The sequence below is a fragment of the Athene noctua genome, chromosome 25 (genome assembly GCF_965140245.1).
Source record: "Athene noctua chromosome 25, bAthNoc1.hap1.1, whole genome shotgun sequence".
NCBI lineage: Eukaryota > Metazoa > Chordata > Aves > Strigiformes > Strigidae > Athene > Athene noctua.
The window spans coordinates 7,217,998-7,239,768 of record NC_134061.1 but is presented as its reverse complement, the minus strand read 5'-3'; the positions used below and the strand labels follow the sequence as shown (position 1 = coordinate 7,239,768).

At 53.4% G+C, this 21,771-nt stretch overlaps 1 protein-coding gene and 1 gene segment (V, D, J or C); one reads left to right on the top strand and one right to left on the bottom strand.

Annotated features, from left to right (window-relative positions):
- Positions 1–422: 422 nt before the first annotated feature.
- Positions 423–728, top strand: LOC141970083 (feather keratin Cos1-1/Cos1-3/Cos2-1-like). Its single transcript, XM_074926433.1, has one exon. It carries the CDS (start codon positions 423–425, stop codon positions 726–728), a length of 306 nt encoding a protein of 101 aa, XP_074782534.1.
- A 921-nt stretch (positions 729–1,649) lies between these two features.
- On the bottom strand, positions 1,650–3,033 carry LOC141970528 (T cell receptor alpha variable 1-2-like). The segment is given in 3 exon segments: positions 1,650–1,701; positions 1,805–2,123; positions 2,985–3,033. Coding segments are annotated over 3 exon segments (420 nt in total).
- Positions 3,034–21,771: the final 18,738 nt, after the last annotated feature.

The window sequence follows — 21,771 nt, the reverse complement described above, 5'->3', positions numbered from 1 at the left end:
TCCCTGCTCTCTCATGCCCTTCTCTTGGCTCCTTCTGCTTGGGAACCAGGTGAGTCTGAAGCCCCTTCTCCTCCTCTTCCATAGGGAGATCTGCACTTGGGAGACCTCCCAGCTGATATTGCTCTGTCCTGTCCTGGGGTCTGGATCTTCTTGTCATGACAAAGGGAAGTGGGAAGAAGGTTTGTTGAGAGAGAGGCTGCAGTGCTGAAGGGATTTTGGTTTCCTAGTTAGGAGAGAGCCTCCCTGGGACAGGCTGCTCTTCATAGGACAATGACGACTGTGTGGCTCCTGGCAGAGCTTCCATCTCCCACACAGCAGTGGCCTTGGCTTCTTGGTGACAGGGTAACCAGGCAGGTGCTCACCCACCCTTGTGCTCTGCTTCCTCCCTGCTTCTACCCAGGTGCACCTCCACCCTCAGAGACATGTCCTGCTACGACCAGTGCCTGCCATGCCGGCCCTGCGGCCCGACGCCGCTGGCCAACAGCTGCAATGAGCCCTGTGTCAGGCAGTGCCAGGACTCCACCGTCGTCATCCAGCCCTCCCCCGTGGTGGTGACCCTGCCCGGCCCCATCCTCAGCTCCTTCCCACAGAACACCGTTGTGGGCTCCTCCACCTCCGCTGCCGTTGGCAGCATCCTCAGCTGTGACGGAGTGCCCATCAACTCTGGGGGCTTTGACCTCTCCTGCATTACCAGCCGCTACTGTGGCAGAAGGTGCCCCCCCTGCTAAAGCCGCTGGTGACAGCCCGCACAAGGACCCTAGGAACCCAGAAGCTCGTGCTGGACTGAGGACAGAGCTCCTGGCCAGTGATTTCAGGGAGGCTGAGCATCCTTCCAAGGGAGGGCAGCTGTGCCTCTCTGGTAACATGGCCAAAGTCTAACTCCTCTGCCTTCTCTTCCCTCTCATCTCTTCCTTCTCTTCTCTTTTTCTGGCCTGTAAGACCCCCAAAGCCAATCTGGGCAATCTGCTGGCTCCTCTCCCTTCATGATGATGGATCCCTTCTGGGATCTCCACCATGGCCAATGGGCACAGACATTAGGCAGCTGCTGGTGCTCTGCCTGTTCTGGCTGCCTCTTCTCCAAGTGAACTCATTTCCCTCTTTCAAAGTCATTAAAGCTTTCTGCATCCCAGCCTCTGCCTCCATACAATCCTTTTATTGGTGGACGTTGTATTGAGTTGTTGAGGAAGAAAGGCTTTGTCTTCAATGCTGCGGGATTGTGTCAGGGACCAAGAAGATGTATACTCATGTCCAGATGAAGGGGAGGATGGGACACATGGCAGTGGGGACCTCTCAGGCACTGTCTCTTGGAGGTGAGGAAGACATCCCTGGCTCCCCCACAGTCAGTGGTGATCAGGCTCTGCGTTCTGGCATGTCTGCTCAGACACAGGCCCTTGGCCTCAGAGCATGTCCTGCAGAAAGGAAACCTGACCACTGCTGTCCCCTAGAGAGGAGCCCAATGCTGCTGGAGGCTCTGATAGCTCAATAGCTCACAATTCTGTACAGAAGGAAATTTTTCATGCTTTAGTGGTGCGAGAAGAAACCATCCCTGCATTGCCTGACCCCTCACCAGAGCCATCGGGCAGAAAAATCATGTGATCCATGGTGAGAACAAGAGGACCTGAGACTCTGCCACCACCTTCTCCTTCCTCTCAATCCACTGACACTGTCCCCTCCTGGAAGAAGATTTTGACCTGCAGATCCCTGGGTGCCCAGGGGAAGCAGAGGTGCCAGGGGAGAGCTGAGGGCCCCTTCCCCCAAGCTCAGCCTTGCACACACACAGCCCCTCCCTCCCCTGGGTTCTTGCCCAGCCAAGGAACCTCCCTGCACCAGGGTGTCTTGCAGAGCACAGAGGTACAAGGCGCTGTCAGAGACCTCGACTTCCTCCAGCTGCAGGACGCTGTATTTCCCTGTGGTGTTCAGCAACGTGGTGAGACGGCCGCTCTGCCTGGGGCCAGCTGCTGCCTGATACGAGAGCAGCTGGGGAGCTTGGCCTTTCCTCTGCTGGTACCAGAGCAAGGCATTAAAGGCAGAGACCTGGTATGTGCAGTTGGTCTGGAAGGTGTCTCTGTGCTTCACTGTGACTTGTCCTTCTTGCTGGGTGACTGTGATCTGCCCCGTGGTGCCTGGAAGAAAGGGAAGGTCAGCAGCTCTACAGGGAAGGGTTCTGGCAAGAAAACAAGGAGTGGATGCAAAATCCTGGAGGAGAAGTTTCCCTCTCCCTTGCTCTGCAAGAACATCATAAGGCCTGGGCACAGCAATGTGGAGACTAGTTTTGGGCAGAAGGTTGCTGCTGTCATACCACTGTAGACCCCCAGGAGAGCTGTGCTGTGCCCATCCTCCTACTCCCTGGTCTCTGACTTCTGAGAGAAACACAGAACAGCCTGTCATGCCTCAATTTATGTTCTCTGACCAGCACACCTCCAGCACTTTGAGGGGTCCAAGAAGATATTGTAAAAGATTCCTCCTGCTTCCCCATCCCTGTCATTGTGGAGGGCTCCTAGCTCCCTGAGTACATGTAGTGCTGAGCTCAGTGTTGGAAAGAGAGAACCCTGGTTGTGTTGCCAACCAGCAGGAATCTGGAGGCCATGGCAGGTGTGTGCCAGCCAAGAGGCAGAATGGGACACCCCACTGATGTCAGTGGCTTGAGGGCTTTAAAGCCCTGGTAGCAGCATTGACACTTTCTGCTAATTAGTGGTGGAAGGGTGAAATCTTGGAGTTCAGAGAGAGCTGAGAATGACAGCAGGTGTAAAATAAGAGAGACAGAGAGAGAGATGGATTGAAGGGGAGACAGATCCAGAAAAAGGGGTCTCATCTATCTCTTCTCTCTATTCTCTTCTTGTTTCAAACAGTAAGAGCATCTGGAGCCAGCATTTCCTAATGTTTTCCTATTGTGCAAAAGTAGGTCCCCACATCATCCTGATGAGGTTTGTGATGGTTTCCGTGGGGGAAGTAGAAGTATTTGTTGACAGAAAGCCCGGACTTACCCAGCAGTTGCCCCAGGAAGGCCGTGAGGATGAGATATCCGAGGTGCATGTCGAGACCAACCTGCCCATTTGCTGAGTGAGAGAGTCAGAAAAGCACCTCCCAGCCCCGAGATAACAGAGCTGCCGGAAACGGCTCTGTTGGGGGAGCAAAGGAAGAAGTGGGGAGGGAAACGACCTGTTCTCCCTGTGCCTGAAATGCTCCTTCTGGGTTTCTCCCTCCTCCAGCAGCAACACCTGTGGCTCCCTCAGCCAAGGGCCTTCTCAGCATCTCCACAGTGAGGGGCCCTCGGGGTCTGTGGGTGTCCCAGTGGTGGGAAGAGGCTCTTCCCGGTCAGCTGGCAGTGGAGTCCTCACCCCCCCAGCTAGAATCACCTGCTCTTCTGCACAGCCCCTGCTGGGCATTTGGGAGGTCAGGGGTTTCACATCTTCCCCTGGTGTCCTCAGCTCTCTGAGGACACTGCTATTTCTCCTGGGAAGAGAAGTCTCTTCTGTTTCTCTCACTTCTCCCGTTTATTTCCTCTGCAACACCTCTCATCCAGGTCCTCATTAATAACAGATGAGCTCTGCTGTGCAGCAGCCCGGGGGCTCTGTCTGAGTCCTGCTCTGGTGGTGTAAACTCCAGTCTAAGAGAGGAACCTGCCTCCAGCGGGGCTGCTGGATGCCACAAACCCAGAGCGTAGAAGGACAACTTATTCTACAGGAAAAAGGGCTGAGGTGTCACCAGGAAACAGGATGAGGGATCACTGGATCGTACACACACACACACTCACAGGGAGCTCATGGGGCACCCCCTGGAGCGCTGCACTGTGAGGGGTGGGGATGGGGCAGCCCTGCACCCCAGAGCTGAAAGGGCACGGGAAGGGGTGGGGGTGGGCAGGTGGAGACCCCTACTGCCACCCCCTTCCCAGACCAAATTCAAAGAGGTCCTATGCACCAGTCACAACAAAGATAACATCCTGGTCATTTAAGTGTCACAGGTCTTTGCTCCAGTAAATCTCCACAATGAGGTGAAGAGTGATCCTGGTAATGATACTGGCAGAGTTCTTCAAAGCTCATTGTCAGAGTTTTGCAGACAGAGTGAAGCATCAGCCCTGCTGCCTGTCCCAGCTGGACTTTGTAACTGTGTTTGCAGGGAATTACTGGCAGGGGGACAAACAAGGCAGAGCAACAGGCATGGCCAGGCCAGCGCATGGATCAGCCCCATGGTCAAGCTCCATCTGCCTCTCTCATCTCTGCCTCCATCTGTCTTCCCATGCTTGCTGCAGGACAGACTGCCTTGATCCTTCTCTCTGCTCCTTCCCCTAAGCATCCCGTGTCTTGGACAATCCCTAAATGCTTTTCCACTGCATCCCATAAGAAGTCCAATCCCCCTATAGGCAGAAATACATTTATAAGATGATCCTCTCTTCTCCCCCTTCTAGGGTGAGACATCCCCAGACAAAGGGGACGATTGTGACACCTGAAGGGATGTGGACAAGCTGCCCATGAAGGAGAGGGTTGTGCTGGATGTCCTCCTACCAGAGAGAGTGATGTGTCTGACTCGGGGTAGGGGTGGTCGCAGCACGTGCTGTCCCCAGAGACATTTCCCTTGACGGGCCTGATCTTTGGTCTGGGGAGAAGAGAGAGAAAAGCCCTGTGGGAACAGGGAGTCAGACTCCTGGATTTAGGTTCTTTGTTAATGGTTCTGGCTTCTTTCAGACACTACCAAGGGACAAGGAGCACATCAGGGGCTGCAAAGGGGCCTGTCTCCAACCCCAAGAGAGGTGGGTGCAGGCCCTTGTCTCTGGCTGGACACTGGATGGCAGGAGAAGTTCATCATGGACACTCCTGCCATGCTGGGGGCTGGCTGGGATTCAGGAGGAGCAAAAGCAGGAAAACAGCCTGTAGCCTCCTGTTGCCTGACAGCAGGCTGCTTGATACCTTCCTTCAGGCTCAGGCCTGAACTTTCAGGTGCCCCAGACCCCACTGGCAATGTGACTGGAGCTGAAAGGCAGCACTTGTACAGCAGGGTACGTGTGTCTGAGGGGATGCTCAAGCACTTCCCGACTTGGAGGGCTGGGAAAAGCCCCGTTGTGGCCTGAATGTCCAAAGATGAGCCTCCCAGTGCTGAACAACCTCTGCTTGGCCCTTGCAAAACTGGAACACAGTAAGAGTCACAATTTGGTGTCTTCCCTTGCGCTGAACACTTTAACGACTTTAATTAATCTCCCTACAGAGACTTCTCATGGCACAGGTGTGGAGTCCCAAGCACATCTGTCTGCAGCAGCAGGGAGAGTGTTGCTCCACCCTTGACATCGAGGTTTGGTGGATGCTTTGCGCTGGCAGAGGGATGAGAAGTGGTGAACACTCAAGCTTCATCTCCTTCTTTCTGTGTGTACCCTGGAGATGCCATGCATGGGAGTGTGTGACATGGTCCTGGTTTTCCTGGCAGCACTGGTGGCACTGGCAGCTTCTGGTGAGATACAACATTCAGGCTGGGGAGGAGCAGGGTAAGAGGTTGTCCTGCCAGTGGTGGGAGGGGAAATTTGAGTTGTGACTCTGCAGGGAACTGGGACGGATTCTGTAGGCAGAGCAGGGACTGCAGGTGGGAATGGGAAATCGTCAGGGAGATGTCAGCTGTGATGGGAATGGAGGGAGGAGTAAGACTCTGCACACCCCTGTGAGCGTTCACAAGTGCCTTTCTAGGGGTTGTTTTGCACAGGTGTTTTGAGAAAGAGAGAGCTGCTAGGCTAGAGTCCAACACTAGAGATGGAAACTCCTCTCCCAGACACGTTTGACAAAATGCTTTCAGCCCGTGTAGGAATGGCCAAAATCATCAGGAGAAGGCTGGGTCAATGCAGGGAGTGCTGAAATTCCCGTCTGGCTTTACGCGTCACACGCAGAAGGTCTCTGTGCTCCAGTGCCCTCCAGAAAGGACCATGCAGGCAGGACACCACACAACACTCAACTTGGGTTTCTCCACCAGTGATTCCAACCCAGACTTCTACTGGTACCAGCAGCTCCCAAAGCAGTCCCGTCCAATGCTGCTGGGGGTGAGTGAGTACAAAACTGGTGTGGATTCAGGGAGGTTCTCCTCTGTGCTGTCTGAGAGGACTCCCAGGTGCTTCTGCACGTGGGGGATGCCGAGCTCCAGGACAGCGCTCTCTGTCTCTGCGTGCCGAGTCCTCATCTGTGCCCTCAGCGTGCAGCACTGAGCAGGAAGGGGAGGGTGTGTGCTGGGGAGCGACTCCCTCCCCACCACTGCTTGGGTGTAGCTCTGAGCTCAGCCTGCCCAGGAACTGCCCCCTGGCGCGGGGGGGAGGCTGGGTCTCTGCCTGCCCAGCCTGTGCAGCAGGGAGAAAATCTGGGCATATTGCAATGAATCACAGAACTGGTAGCGTTGGAAGGCACCTTCTGAGATCATGCAGCCCCTGTTCAAGCTGGGTCAGATAGAGCAGGTTGCCCAGGACCGTGTTAGGTTGGGTTTTTAAACTGGTGTGCACTACCTCTGCTCCTGTCAGTGGGCACTGCTGAGAAGAGTCTCTTCTTCATTCCCTCCCATCAGGTATTTACAGACACTGCCAAGATCCCCCTCGAGCCTTCTCTTCCCCAGGCTGAACACTGCCAGCCCGCTCAGCCTGTCCTCATAGGAAAGATGCTCCAGTCCCTGCACCATTTTGCTGGGCTCATTCAGCTCTCTTTCTTGTACTGGGGAGCCCAGAACTGGACCCAGCACTCCAGAGGTGTCCGCAGCAGCGCTGAGTAGAGAGGAGGATCAGGCCCCTTGTCCTGCTGGCGATGCTCTTCCTACTGCAGCCCAGGCTGCTGTTGGCCTTCCTTGCCACGAGGGTGCATTGCCTCAGCAGATTCAGGAACAATCCTGAGCTGCTGAAAGTGAGCAGGACACAGACATGAGTTTACAGAAGTATCCCAGCTGCTGGTCCAAGTCTTGCTCTTCCCTCCATGGCCAGCTGCGATGACTCTCAGAGGAAGGGCCTCTTGACAGGAGACATGACAGCCCCTGTGTGGTTACTTCCTTGCCAAAAGAAACCCAAGGAAGGTAAATGTCCTCCTAGCTCTGCATCTGGAGATCAGTGAAAGCCTCAACTTGTGAGCAAAACCCATCAGCCAGGCACTGGACAAGATGTGCTGTTCAACCCCTTGAGTTCTCCCCCTGTTTTTCAGGTCTCTTTCAGCTCTAGAGATGCCCCAGAACCTCCATGTGGTTTCCCCCCTCAGTATTGACTCAAGACACCCAATTCTTCCGGGGGACAGAAGCCTTTCAGTGTCTCGAGGAACTCACTCACCTGAGGAACTTCACCAGAGGTCACTGTAAAGGCCTGTGGAAGGTGAGAGTGGCCAGTTCACTAAGGGTGTCTGATCAAGAGTTCTGAAGGAATACTTCGGGGAAAGGTCAAAGGTGTTGGGTAAGAGGGGACTGGAGAAGAGTAAGGGAAGGTGATAGAGGGGAGGAAGGACAAAAGGAGCCAACAGCACAGAAGCAGGGTTCAGTCAGAGCACATAATGGGATTTTCCCTGTTCCTGATCACCACCATACCTCTTGTCTTATGAAATTCTTCCTTGACCACCTGTGTATGTAGCTTCACTCAATTTCCCATCTCTGAGCACTGCAAGGTCTGAGTGCAGTAACTGGAGAGACTGGTGTGAAAGAGAGAGGTGGGTGTCAGTAACTGGACAAGCAACCAATGCCCATAGGGATTGCAGGCCTGGGGGCCAGTAGCTGAATCACCAGGCTGTGTGCTGAAAGATCTAAGTGCCAGCACCTGGAGAAGGGTCACAGGTCACAGGGCCTATCACCCTCTGCGCCAGCATCTGGAGGGACTGGAGTGTGAGCAAGGTCTGGGTGCCAGCAACTGGAGAAGGAAGAACCTGGCCGAGGGGTCATACATCTTGCTGTCAGCAACTGCAGGGACCACACTGCACGTGTACGCGTGGCAGGTCTAGGAACGAGTGACTGGAGGGACCTCAGCGTGTTTCTCATTCTTCTTTGAGAAATGACCCTGATGGTCATGGGTGCGTATGTGGAACTGGCAGCATATTTGAGTGAGTGGGCAGAAATCTGTATCTAAAGTCTGAGACAGAGGTGGGTAAGGGAGCCCAGGGCCCGCTCATGGCTGCTAGACAGGCTGATATTGTTTGGAGAGGCGCTCAGAAGACCTCGCGATGTACGGGAAGAATAGGGAACCAATCAAAGATGTCAAAGAAGAATGTTACCAAAACACAGCCATGCTTAATGTCGATCCCTTTAAGGAGCATATATAAGGCAATTGCGCAGCTAATGTTGAACAAGTAGCAACCATCATATTGGTGTCTGTGCTTTTGTTCCCGTGAAGGTTTTAACCTCCTGCAAGGGTTAGCTGTGATCCGAACGGCGCATTTCTGTGGCTTAGCAGATAGAAAAAGACAACTAATGCCTTACCACAACAAATGGTGACCCCGATGTGATGGCAGTGGTGATTTCGGTGTGCGGACCGGTGGCGGTCGGCGGCACATGGCAGGAGGTGTCAGAGCTCCATTCAGGACGGGAGACTCCACGGCTCACCATGGAGGCCACAATCAAGGTAATAAAAATATGGGAAAGACAGCCTAAGACTTCTGTGTAGTCGAGCGCTTTAAAAGCTATGCTACAAAGATGATTAAAGCTCAGCATTTTGACCGAGCCGATGGATTGCGTGAAGTCAGAGTTCTGGCCTCTGATAACAGCTGATTTAACAGAGCAGGCAAAATTGGGAAATCCAGAGCACTTGATGACTTGGGATAAGGCAAATGCATTGATGAAAGCCGCCCAAGCCCAACAGCTGCATCTAAGGATGCGCACAGGGGACTGCAACGTTTCTCAGAGGAGACTACTCAGACGGAGGAGTCCGCGGGGTCCAGCAGCGGTCGGGGCGCGCAGGATGGAGCTGGCAGCGGCGGCCCGGGGCCTCCCCGAGCCCCCCGCGCCGCGGGGCGGCCGCCTGCGGATGAGCCCGGCACCGCGCTCGGCCCGCCCCCCCCCGACAAGAGCGGCAGGTTTTTCACAGAGAAGGCGCTGACGCTGCCATGCAGCACTGGCTTTGTGAGTTCTTAATGGAGTCTTCGTACTTGTAATACTTGTCACTTTATGTTGTGGCAGTAACGAGTGTGGGGGACGCCTCTGTGTGCCCGTGTGAGTGTGTGAGTGTGAGTGTGTGAGTGTGTGTGAGTGTGTGTGTGAGTGTGTGTGAGTGTGTGTGTGAGTGTGTGTGAGTGTGTGTGTGTGAGTGTGTGTGTGTGTGAGTGTGTGTGTGAGTGTGTGTGAGTGTGTGTGTGAGTGTGTGTGTGAGTGTGTGTGCGTGTGTGTGTGAGTGTGTGTGTGTGTGAGTGTGAGTGTGTGTGTGTGTGAGTGTGTGTGAGTGTGTGTGTGTGTGTGCGTGTGTGTGCGTGTGCGTGTGTGTCTGTGTGTGTCTCTGTGTGTGTGTGTGTGTGTCTGTGTGTGTGTGTGAGTGTGTGTGCGTGTGTGAGTGTGTGTGTGAGTGTGTGTGAGTGTGTGTGTGAGTGTGTGTGTGAGTGTGTGTGAGTGTGTGTGTGTGAGTGTGTGTGCGTGTGTGAGTGTGTGTGTGAGTGTGTGTGAGTGTGTGTGTGAGTGTGTGTGTGAGTGTGTGTGTGTGAGTGTGTGTGAGTGTGTGTGTGTGTGTGTGTGTGTGTGTGTGTGTGAGCCGTGGCCCACTGCAGCTGCGGAGTTCTCCGGCCAGGGAAGCGGACCCTTTCTGCTTTAAATCATTTTGTTAGAGGCGACGAGTCCACAGCTCCCCTGTGGAAACACTTTATGCCAACTCAGGTGACAAAAAGCTATTCTTTGGTTCAGATCAAGGAACCGGGAGCGATGGCATGGGAATCGGGCTGGTCGCTGAGAGTGTTTGGGCGTGGGTACGCAGCAGTGGAAAAGGATGGTTTAATTAAATGGACACCTGCATGATGTATAAAACCTCAAATAACCACTTCTTCTTAAAAGTTTCTGCAGATTTTCTGTGGATTTTGGCTACTTGGATCTTTCACTAAACGAACCATTTTGCCCAGAACCAACGTATAGGCAAGCACTACAGAGAAGCATGCAGCAGCTGTGGTGAATACAGAGAAAGAATGAAGAGAAAGCAAACGAAAAAGGGAAGGGAGTAAAAAACCCTACCTATGAAGAAATAGAACAAAAAGCACTTCAATTATTACAAATATAGATATATAGCATGAGGAGGGGGAAGTGTAGGGAGAAGCGGTCGGAAGACCTCGCGATGTATGGGAGGAATAGGGAACCAATCAAAGATGTCAAAGAAGAATGTTACCAAAACACAGCCATGCTTAAGGTCGATCCCTTTAAGGAGCATATATAAGGCAATTGCGCAGCTAATAAGTTCAACAAGTAGCAACCATCATATTGGTGTCTGTGCTTTTGTTCCCGCGAAGGTTTTAACCTCCTGCAAGGGTTAGCTGTGATCCGAACGCCGCATTTCTGTGGCTTAGCAGATAGAAAAAGACAGCTAATGCCTTACCACAACAGATATTACCAAGCCATGGTAAGGTTTGAGGGACCCAAGAGTGTGGGGATGATGGTGGCAGTGGGAGATTTCACACATCGTTTTGCTAGTGAACATCAGGCTGGCCTAGCCAGAGAGAAGGAGGAGCCCCAGGTGCTGGGTGAGAGGGCCCAGGCTCCAGGCAGGGCTATTAGATGGGCTGAGGGCCCGTGCTGGTGTTTGGGGGATGAACAAATGTGAGTGTTGAGTGACTCCAGAGGGTGTAAGTGTGTGTGTTTTCACTGGGAACCGTATGTCTCAGTCATACTGGAGACAGTCAAATAAGGGGCCACTTCCATGATGAAGAGCCTGGAGCAAGTCTCGTATGGAGATCCCAGCTGAGAGAGCTGGGACTGGTCAGCACAGAGAAGTCTCCGGGGAGCTCTCATCACTGTGTGCAAATATCGGGAGGGAGGGTGTGAAGAAGGCAGAGCCAGGCTCTTCTGCGTGGTGCCCTGTGACAGGACAAGAGGCACTGGGCACCAAGTGAAACACAGGAGGCTCTCTCTGAACACCAGGGAACAATGTTTGACTGTGAGGATGAGGAGGCATTGGCACAGGATGCCCAGGGAGGTTGTGGGGTGTCCATCCTTGGAAGCATTCAAAAGCCATCTGGACATGCTCCTGACAGTGCAGCTCTAGGTCAGTCTTCCAGAGCATTGGGTTGGAGCAGGTGACCTCCAGACATCCCTTCCAAATTTAACAATTCTGTGATTCCATCATGTGAGACATGAGGAGAGGCTGAGAGAAATGACCTGTTTCAGCCTTCAACTGAGACGCTAAAGGGAGAGGTTTATAATCTTCTAACACTTGACTGGAGGATGGAGAGAGGAGCCAAACCTGGGGGAAGATTGGAGGAAGCCAGAGGGAGCAAAACTCTTCTTGAGCACAGTGATGGAAAGAATGGCAATGGACACCATCTGGAACAGGGGAAATTTATACTGGAAATTAGGAATGTGTTTTGGTTTTACTCATGTGATTGGAGCGTGGGTGTAGATGGATCCCAGTAAGAATGGCACTGCAGCTCCATGAGGTGTTGAATAAAATACCATTAACTGAGATAAGACAAGAAGGAAAAGGGGGATGGCACAGGTCATGTTATGCCCCTTCAGATTCTGGCAAATCCCAATTACGGATCATGAAAAGGACCTTGAGTTGGGGTTTGTCACATGCTGCGAATCCTGCCCGTTCTGAGATTCACTGACATTGTTGTCTCTGGAGTTGTCACTGGGATTTTCTTAGAAAGAGGCAAGTCTGTGCATCATTTCTGCTGTTGAGCAAACTAACGTTCATATGAAAACACGGCGTTTCATTCACTCCTAGGTAAAGACAAGGACGTGTTTGTGGCATCATTGCTGAGCGCAAAGTGATATTTTGAGCACAGCACAGCACGTGTCCGTTGACTTGCGGAAAAACTAACTCCACAACTGTTAAGTTGTAAAGTAAGTATGTTTATTCAGCGCCGGGCGCATGGGGGATCGCTCCTCCACAAGCATGCGCACCCCTTGCAGCTCTCGTCCTGCTTATATATTACAAAATAATGCATATTCATAGAATGCTTATACATAAACATAATATTTTCCCGCCTCCCCTCGCTTCTCATGGTAATTAGGTCTCCTCCTCTTGCGTCTGCGTGTTGAGCTCCTTTGGTGGTCGCAAATTCCTGGGCGAGGGTCGTACAGATGAAGTATCTCCTCTTCCTCGCTGATGAACTTTTTACCTTATTCTTCTGCGCAGCCTCAGTTGTTCCCTGGCTCCTAGCTAAACCACAAGGCCAATTAGTGTTAGGATTTGAGGTGATCTATTGCTGTTCTGTACTACTTCAAGGACAATAGGAAGCTTCTGTTTGAGCCAGAAGATAATATCTTAGGAACAGTGTCAGCCCCTGGTATGTCTTCACGTATAACCCCCTCATCTTGGCGCAAGCTCTGCACCATCAAACTAAAATTCTTTAAATTCCCTATCTCACCGTGCCTACTCAGGTCAGCTGCCGTGCGGATCCCTAACTCCTCCAGGAACAATCACCTTCTGGTTACTGTGGGCCACTACAGGCAGGCAGGGAGATCCACTGGCCCCTGAGGTGCTTTGGTTTGGGTAGAGGGAGGAAGCTGGTACCGATGTGCTCCCTGTCCCCTGGTACTGTTTGAATGGAGCAGGAACCATTCAGCTAAAGGCACTTGGAAGCAGGAGTCTGACTCCCTGTCCCCACAGGGGTTTTCTCGGCCTTCTCTGAGGTCGCAGCTCAGCCGCTTCAAGGGAAAGTCTCTGGGAAAAGCACGTGGTGCGGCGACCCCTACCCGGAGCTAGAGACAGGCCTCCTCTTTGGCAGGAGGACATCCAGCACAACCCTCTTTACCAAAGTCTTGTCACTCACGCTCAGGGCATTATAACCGACCCCTTGTCTGCAGGTGACAGCTCCCAGAAGGGTGACGTGACCATGCAAGAAACTCAGGGGTGTTTCTGCTAGAGGAGGATCAAACTCCTTACGGGATGCAGTGAAAAAGTGTTTTGGGACTGTACAAGAGATGGGACCATCAGGGGAGGGAGAAGAGGCAAGGAAAGGGAAGGCTCAAGGCTGCGCGGCGTGGCGGCTGCAGGGCTGCGACGGGTCCTGTGCCGATGGCTGTAGCGGTGCCGGTGGCGGTGGCGGGGCCGGGCGGGCGGGGGAAGCGGCCCGGGGCCCGGGGCCGGGCGGGGCCGGGCGGGGCGAGGCGGCCCCGGCGGGCGGAGCGGCAGCGCCCCCTGGCGGGCCCGCCCGGGGCTGTCCCCCCGCCCCCGCCGGCCCCGCCCGGCCCCGCCCGCGGCGGTTCGTGCCCGGCCGCAGCCCCGGCTCCTCTCCCCGTGTCTCCCAGCGCGCAGTAATACACCGCCGCGTCCCCGCGCCGGGGCCGGGCGAGCCACAGGGCGCTGGACCGGCGGTCTGCCGCCACCGACAGCCGCCCCGGCGGGGCCTGCAGCTCCTTGGAGCCTTTCAGAGCGAGCGCCAGGAATGCGGGGGCTCGGCCCGGGAGCTGACGGTACCAGAGGATGTAGTCGGCGATCTTTGGGTTGGGGTGGGAGCAGTTGATGGCGACGCCGGTGCCCTCGCTGGTCTCTGCCGACGGCTCCTGCTGCACCTGGGCTCTGCCCGCAGCCACTGCCGAGGAGAAAAGAAGAATCACTTTGCTTCAGCTGAACGTGTCGTGCAGCGGGAGAGGGGAGAAGGGGACACTTCACAGATGGTGGGGGTGTGATCTGAGAACACAGGATGGAGAGACCGTTTCTCGGAGAGTGGTGGTTTGGGGACAGGAATGTATGAGGGAGGTTTGGAAGGACAGTCCGAGTGAGGAAGAGGAGAAGGGGCTGAGGAACAGAGATTGGCTGGGAGAGGAGAGATGCATGCATGGATGGATGGATGGATGGATGGATGGATGCAGAAGCAGGGTAACACAGGAGAGAGGCAGAGTGAGCAGAAATGACCTCGTTGGGGGCAGAAGAGTGGGCAGAGAAGGGAATAAGGTTCAGGAGGAGCCGGAGGGCCAGAGGCGAGCCCCGCTCCCTCACCCGACCCAGCCCCTGTCCCAGCCCCGCGCACCCAGGAGCACCGCGGCCAGCCCCGCCAGCCCTGCGCCCCGGCCCCGCCGCATCCCGCCGCTCCGCCGCCCGCGCCTCGCTGCCCCCCGCCAGCCCCGGCTCTCTGCTCCGGCCGCGGCGCCTCCTCTCCGCCGCCTCCGCTCCTCTCCGCCGCCGCCAGCTCCGCCCCGGGGCTGAGCCCTGCGCCGGCGCCGCTCGGGCTCTCGCCCGGGCTCCGAGCGCTCCGCGGCTCTGCACCGGCACCGCTTTGGCTCCCGGGAATCCCACTCTCTCCCTCCTCCGCCAAGGGCTCCCCGGCAAGAAGAAGCCTGCCCAGCGCCAGCTGCAGCCTGGGGCAGCACCAGGGCCTTGGCCCAGCACATGGAGCCGCTTCCCAGAGCTGGCCCCGAGCTCAGCGCCTGCAAACAGCAGCCACTCACCTCCTGCCCGGGGCAGGGAGGAGGCTGAGAGCCTCCCTTCAGCTGCCCCTCTGCAGGCCGAGCACAATGCCTCCGAGCTGCTCTGGAGCACAGGGGATGGCAGGCCCAGGGTGACATGGGCGTGCAGGGTTCAGGGAGGGCAGGGGACAGGGGGAAGCACAGAGGCCCCGTGGACCTGAGCAGGGACCTGCAGAGCTTGTCTGGATCAACCCCGCCTGGAACAGTTCCCGTTAGTTCAGGCCGCTCCGGGGTGGAGACTGCAGAATCTCCCAGGGAAATCCATTCCAGTTCTCGTTCTTTCTTTTAGCCTCTTGCTCATCTAGAAATCTCCCTCTTCCAGAATCCTCGACTCCTGTCACAGAGCACCTGCACAGTCTAGTCCATCTTCTCTCCTTCCTTTGAAATCTTTTTTCCTGGATCTGCTGGGAACAATTTGTCTGACAGAGATCAGTGTCTGCCTGTTGCCTGTGGTTGGGTGTCATCCCCCAAACTTGCAGGAAGTTCTGACCTTCCCACTGCTCGATGTGTTCATGAAATCTTTGGAGTATTGATCCTCCTGCTGATCCCTGAGAAAGCCCATCAGACTCTGCCAGCTGGGATTTGCACAACACAAACCCTCCTTGAGCCTGGCAGTCCAGGCAATATTCCACCCACATTATCATTCTCTCACTGAACACATTTCTCACAAATTTCTTCTTAAATTAAGTGTGAGAGAGGCATTCATGTTCTTGCTGAACTCTAGGTACACACCTCCCTTGTCCCCCCTTATTCCACAGTGCCTGTTCCCTCCTGAGCCACCAGCAAGTTTTCCCTCAGCTACAGCAGAGCCTCAGCCCAGCAGCAGCTCCACAGAGAGGGGACTTAGCCCTGGCTGAGCTCTCCCAGCAGAGCTCCCTGGCACTGATCTCACCGAGGTCACTCAAGGGAAGGGGGAAGCCTTGGCTGCCCTGTGTCCAAGCTGGGCCTGAGCCCAGGCAGACAAATATTCAGGGGGGGAGATGGGCTTAGAGCATTGACCCACTGTAGACAGCCCTTGTTGGCAAGAGAGTCTCCCCTGGACAGCCCTGTGGGACAGCAGCAGGCTGTGGGGGATGTGGTATCAAACCTAATGTCCCATCCCTGCCCAGAGCAGTTGCTGGGCACTCAGAGTGAAATTCCAGTGTGGGACAGGAAGGTGACTGTGGGCTGAAATCCCAAGCCCTCATCAGGTCTTTAACTTTCCTTGTGAAAGTCACAGGGTCTGTCTTTCCTCTCACAGCACGGCGATATCAGGCTTCATGCTCCTTTCATTCAGTACCTGTTTCATCCAAGATCTCAGTCCCTGCCTGATACAGCACAGATGCACAGACACATTTTTCATGGTAGGGACCTGAGAGATGGCCATGTCCATGTTGACACAACTGACACTGCCCGGGAAGCAGATCCCCTCAGGGATGGCCAGCACATGGCCAGCAGGATTCCTCAGCCTTTCTCCTTGCCCAGAAAGCAATCCCCATCCCTCTGATCTCTCTAGAGCTGGGGAGAGCAGCCGTGTCCTGGCCTGGAGAGGCAGGGAGGGGGCACTGCCAGCCATGCTGAGGCACTGCCAGGGTTGTTACACTGAATTAAACTAAGGGCCCAAGCTGGAGTGAAACCATCCTTGTAGTGGCCTGACATTGGCAGCAGCGGAGCGTGAGCTTTGGAGGGGCAGGAAAAGGAGGGCTCAGGAGCCAGGGGCTGCACTTCAGAGCCTCTTCCCTGGACACATCTCTAGCAGGCTGGTGCCATCACCGTTCAGCTGCACTCAGGCTCCTTCTGACCCCGGGAACCTGCTGCTCTGTGGTGCTCATGGACTGAGCAGAGGAGAGTGTCCCTGCCATGAGCAGCACATTCCCTCGTGATGAAGGACACACAAGGACACACACACACACACACACCGGCTCATGTACACTAACATGGATTTCTATACAGATTTGTACTCCCACATGCATCCACACAAAAGTGTCTGCTTACAGGTAAACACAAGAAAAGAACAAGCACGGGAACACAACGGACCATGGACACTGCTGAGGATCCCTGGGGACTGGGCAGTGTCAGGCAGGGTGGGGTCAAACCCCAGCAGCACAACACCTACACCTGGGGAGGCAACAACAAGTGACCACGGAGGTGAGCTGAGGAGGGAGGCAGGCAAACACATGGACACGGTATAACTTCATGGGTGGGATCCCACGGCATCCGTCTGAGGAGGGCTGGAATTTCATTCTAATAACACTTCAAACAGCCCCACCCGAGCGACCCAGGCTGACATCACTTGCCTGCTCTGGAAACATCCAACACTTGAGCTGAGTCTTCTGCCAGCACTGCTGCATTCCTGCCCTAGAAATCCTGTGCTCTTTGGCATGGCCCAATCTAGAGGCCATGGCCAGCACACGTGGACGGGACTAGCAGGGAAAAGTCGCCCATGCTGCTGAACGTCTTGAGGCTGGACATGGGAGCTACACCTGTGGGAGCTGCGGGTAGTCAGCACAGAAATGGGGACAGTGAAACAGAGTATTTCTGAGGGGATCTAATTGTTCTGAGACAGAGTGTGCAGGAGAACATGAAGATCGGTGAGGACAAGGGTGCTGGGTGCACTTCCCAAGAGAGCTGTGGGTAGGTGCAGAGCTCTTGTCTGCTTCATTGGTCCATCCAGAGAGTTTGTGCTCAGGGACTGGCTGCCATTCTGGGAAGAGAGGATGTTATTTTATGTACACGTCATCCCTTCTGATCAGTGGAAATGTGTCTCAGCAGCCACTACTCTCTCACATGCTGTTTCCTATATGAACCTCCAGATGCGTTGACAGAAGTGTCCAAGTAGAAGAATGGAAATCCCCACACCCCTGTCCTTCATCGAGAGGGAATTACAGCTCATGAAGCACAGCTCAGAACAAGCGAAGGAGAGAAGATTTATAAGGTCACTTCACTTGCACGTCTAAAATCATTTTTCCCTAATCATGCTGCTAATAACCATCATCATCATCCCATACAGACCTCCTATGCTACCACACTAAACCTTGTAACAAGCAGGTCCTTGGCAATGATGATCCTGTCTGCAGTTGTCCTTGTAGAGGAGGGAGGGATGGCATTGTTCCGGACAGATGAGTAAGGCCTTTGGCCAAAGCACTGCCAAAGTGCTGCTGCTGACTCCTGGCATGAGCCCTGGTTTGCCGGCCCAACTAAAGAGCTCTTGGAAAGGTGGAAAAGAGCTCAGCATCCATGGAATCTTTACATTTCAGCCTCACAGCATTTGTGTGGAGGTTGGAGGTTTTTTACAGAGCAGGAGCTGTTCTTTACATCAGACTTACTGCTGTGCTGTGCACCTTGATTTACACCCTATGATGCAAGGATGTGAAAGTTGTTGGCATTTCACTGCCAACGCTGGCCAATTTCTAGTGTTTCACCGCAGAAATGATGAAAAGTTCTGTTTTCATTGGAAAAAAATGCTTTAAGACCTTCACTGACTCAAACTGGGTAATCCAGTGTGTGGATGGGATGGGCACAGTGTCCGGTGCCCTGACAAGGGGACAACACATTGTACTCTGCTGTGGGAGTGACTGACAACTGCCGTGGGTTGCCCAGGGAGGTCCCTGATCTTCCTTCCTTAGAGATACTCAAAACAACCACCTCGACATTCCTGGCCAACTGACTGGAAGTGGCCCTGTGTGAGAGATGAAAAACCAGTCAGGTTCGAGCAGTTGCAAGCCATGACTGGCCAGGAAATGTCAGTACTTGACTACTCCCCTATTTTTGAGAAATTGAAGGAGTATAAGGCTTGTCCTCCTTCTTTAGGAAAGGTTTGGGCCCACAGAATCTGGCATGATCCAGAAGCAGTGGCAAACTATATCAATGCGCTTGTGGGGTGCAAGGGTTGCAGCCAGGCAAAGGAAAAGCTGTAGTGTGCTCTGTATTAGGGGCAGCACTGACTGCAGCCCCAAAAGGTAAAGGTGTTAACAAAGAACTAGCAGGGGAAATGATCAAATCCTGACGAGATCTGGTGAAAGCTCTCCAGGATCAATTGGTCGAGGAACGTAATGTAACTCAACAAAAAGCTAATCTCTGGCAAGAGCAAATTGAAGTTTTGAAAAGCCAATTAGCTGATGAGCATAACACCACTTCAGCGACTTCACATGGCTCTGTTAGATGCCTTGGACTGAGAAAAAAATTCACAGTCCGAAAAAGAGGGGAATGAACACGAAACCTGCAACCAGACAGATCTTGCCTCTGTTCTGGATAGTGAACAGGGAGTTATGAGTCTGGCAAAATCAGCAGCTAGACCCTTGTATCCAACAAGGGAGTTAGAGATAAGCTGAGAAATTTTTTACCCTGAAAATGAAGGGGCAAATTTAAGACCATTAATTAAAATGGAGACCACCCATGGTCAGGGTGGAAGCGCTCCTGTTCTGCTGATTAAGGATACCAGTTAAACTCAGACACCAGAGTGAAAAGAGGAGGCGTATTTTACTAGTGGTAACAGTGTAGTACAGAAAACATGCAGTAAGAAAAAGCAGAATAGTGCACTTAAAGCAGCAAACAGGAAAAAAACAAGGTAATGCATCAAATCATTACTACACGAGAGAGAGAATGGAGATTAAGAGAAATACATCACCACTTGCATATATTATCATCGTCCAGTCCCGCAGTGGCTGGGCAGCCCCGCTCACAGCGAGGGTTTGCAGAGCCCGTCCCGGCAAGTGGGAAACTCTACGCGGTGCCTCCACCCAGAGGTGAGGCGTCCAAAGTTGCTGCAAACGGGCCCAGCCTTATATACCAGAGATCGACAGGCCAGAACAGCTGCACCTTTGTTTTGAGCGGAAAATTTCTGGTTTCATCCTCCTGTTGGATTCCACCCAAAGCCTGGCCAGGGCTCGGGGGGGAAACCAAGGGAGTTTCTTACAAGGCCAAATACCTGGGTTCTCAGCCTTGAACAAAGCTAAACAAGGGAAGTTGGATACATTCTCTCATCACTCCTGATTATATTTTGTCTAAGCTGCATCTTTCACTAGCGAGTTTACAGACTTTGTTAACGATTACAGACTAAGTGAGCAGCTTCGGCTTGGGGCCTGTTGTTCAGGGTTCAGTACTTCAAAGCTTTATCACTTTTTGCATCAGCATAAGTGCATGGTTATAACTTAGTACAATACCTACTAGCACAATGGTTTTCAGTTATAAAATGTACAGGATTCATCTATAGGTCAACTCTGGCTTGGGCTGGTTGTCCAAGCCTTAGCACTTCAGCTCCGCAGGTCACCATTTGAACTACACCTTATCCAGTGACGGAGCTTGTGAAAATTCAGGAGAAATGTACCTGCCAAGCTCAGGAAACTGAGACTGAATATGTGTGGAGGGTTGACTGGTGGCAACGGAATCTTGTTATCAGAACATGAGGCCCAGGCATGCTGGGGGCCAGGGGTTTTCTTAGTTACTGACAACCAGAGAGAGCTGTGGTCATTAACAAAATGAGCTGCTTATTGGACTGGAGGTCTGAACCCCTTAGAAAGGCGGATCCAGTATGTATTGAGATCCCAACCATAAACCATTTGACCAAAAGTCTGCAGAAGGATGTCTCCAATTAATGCATGATAGGCATTTGGTTCTGCAGCAGCCTTCCCCGATGCTATTAATTGCTATCCCGGATCAAATGACTCTCCTGACCTGGGGCTTGCCAGACTCTTTGAAATCATACGCAGTACAATTACAAATCATTTGCAGCATGCATTAGCTCTACGAGGGGAGAGACGGGCAGGGGGAGGACTCATGACCTGGGGAGAGAATGCTCAGGACAATAAATTACAGCCAGAGAATGGGCCTTACTGGGGGAATGAGTAAACCTAAGCCCTCGGTACGCAGAGTGGAACAGCAGGAGAAGCCGTGTCCTTCCCCTCCACAAGTGTTAAGAGCAAAGAGAAACCTCTTGTGGACTGAGGGAATTGGACAGGGGATTCCCCAAGAGTTAATGGATGGTATGTCTGCCACAGTTTTTGAAAAGCTCATGCGAGACTGGAAAGACAAAAGGAAGCTGCCCCCCTGTAAGAGTCGGTCAGAAGATCAGCGTTGTCTCACCATTGTCACCAGTGACATGGACAGTGAGGTACCTGACAACGGCCTGCTTGGAACACAGTTGCCGATCCCTGGAGTGGAATGTGGTGCCAAGGCTCCTGAATGCAGAACTGTGCGGCACAGCAAGTGCTGTGCTGTTCTCCTGAGGGGTTCTCCTGTCCCGTGGGGTGCAGGCAGTGCTGGGATGTTCTTCGGTGCCTGAGCCGTGCAGTACAAAGAGTGCTGGGATATTGTTTGGTACCTGGGCCTAGCCAGAGCTGTTAGCGGTAATCGTGTAGACACTGTCAGAAAAGATGGATCACAGCTGTTGCCATAACATCGATGAAGAAATCATGAACCTTAGACGAACTTTGCTTCATTCTCATACTAAAACACACCTCCTGGTGGAAGGCTGCCTGCCTCCAAGACTGACCACACCTCAGACACTCCCCTCTGTGCATGGTGATGGCCTTGCTCGAGAAGGGCAGAGATATGACAACTGAATTCTGAGAAGGGTGGAAACCCCTGAGGCAGAGATGGAGCAAGGTGTGTTTCTAAGCATAAAAAGATGACAACGAAGATCGGAAGCTTCCCCACCAAGGACCACGATGATCGATGACGCAGCATCAGCTGCACCCGGGACCGTTAGGACATCGTGAGATCAGCGGTGGTAGATATAACCTCTTTCCCTCCTCTCTGTAAACTTTACTTTTCTCCTTTCTTTCACCCGTATCTAACTATCGCGTGCCGCTTCACGGGCAACACAATCAAGTTTCACTGTTTGATTCCTGCTGACCCCTTTGGTGTTGGTCGCCTTAATTTTGCACTTTTGAGATAGTAGCAAACAAACCATCACGAGTCCACCAAGTGGACCGTGACACCCCCCGCAACTGAGCAGACCTTTCAGGCGAAGGGAGGGGCAGAACTGAAGACTAACAAGATGGTGGTAATTGCTTCTCAAACATCGACTGCCCCTGAAGAGGACTTGATAGATTTTGTGGGGGGAAACTAGATGTGCCATGCCCAGTAAGTGAGCCAGGGGATGGTGCATGGGTCCACTTAAGTAGGCTCACAGAAAATAGGAAGGGAGACTTGTTGATTACCTCTCCCCTCAGCCCCCTTAAAAAGCCAATTACACTCCTAGGAGATACAGGTGCTCAGACCTCAGCGCTCCAAGCTGATGTTGCCAAGCACCATGGCATAATTGCGGAC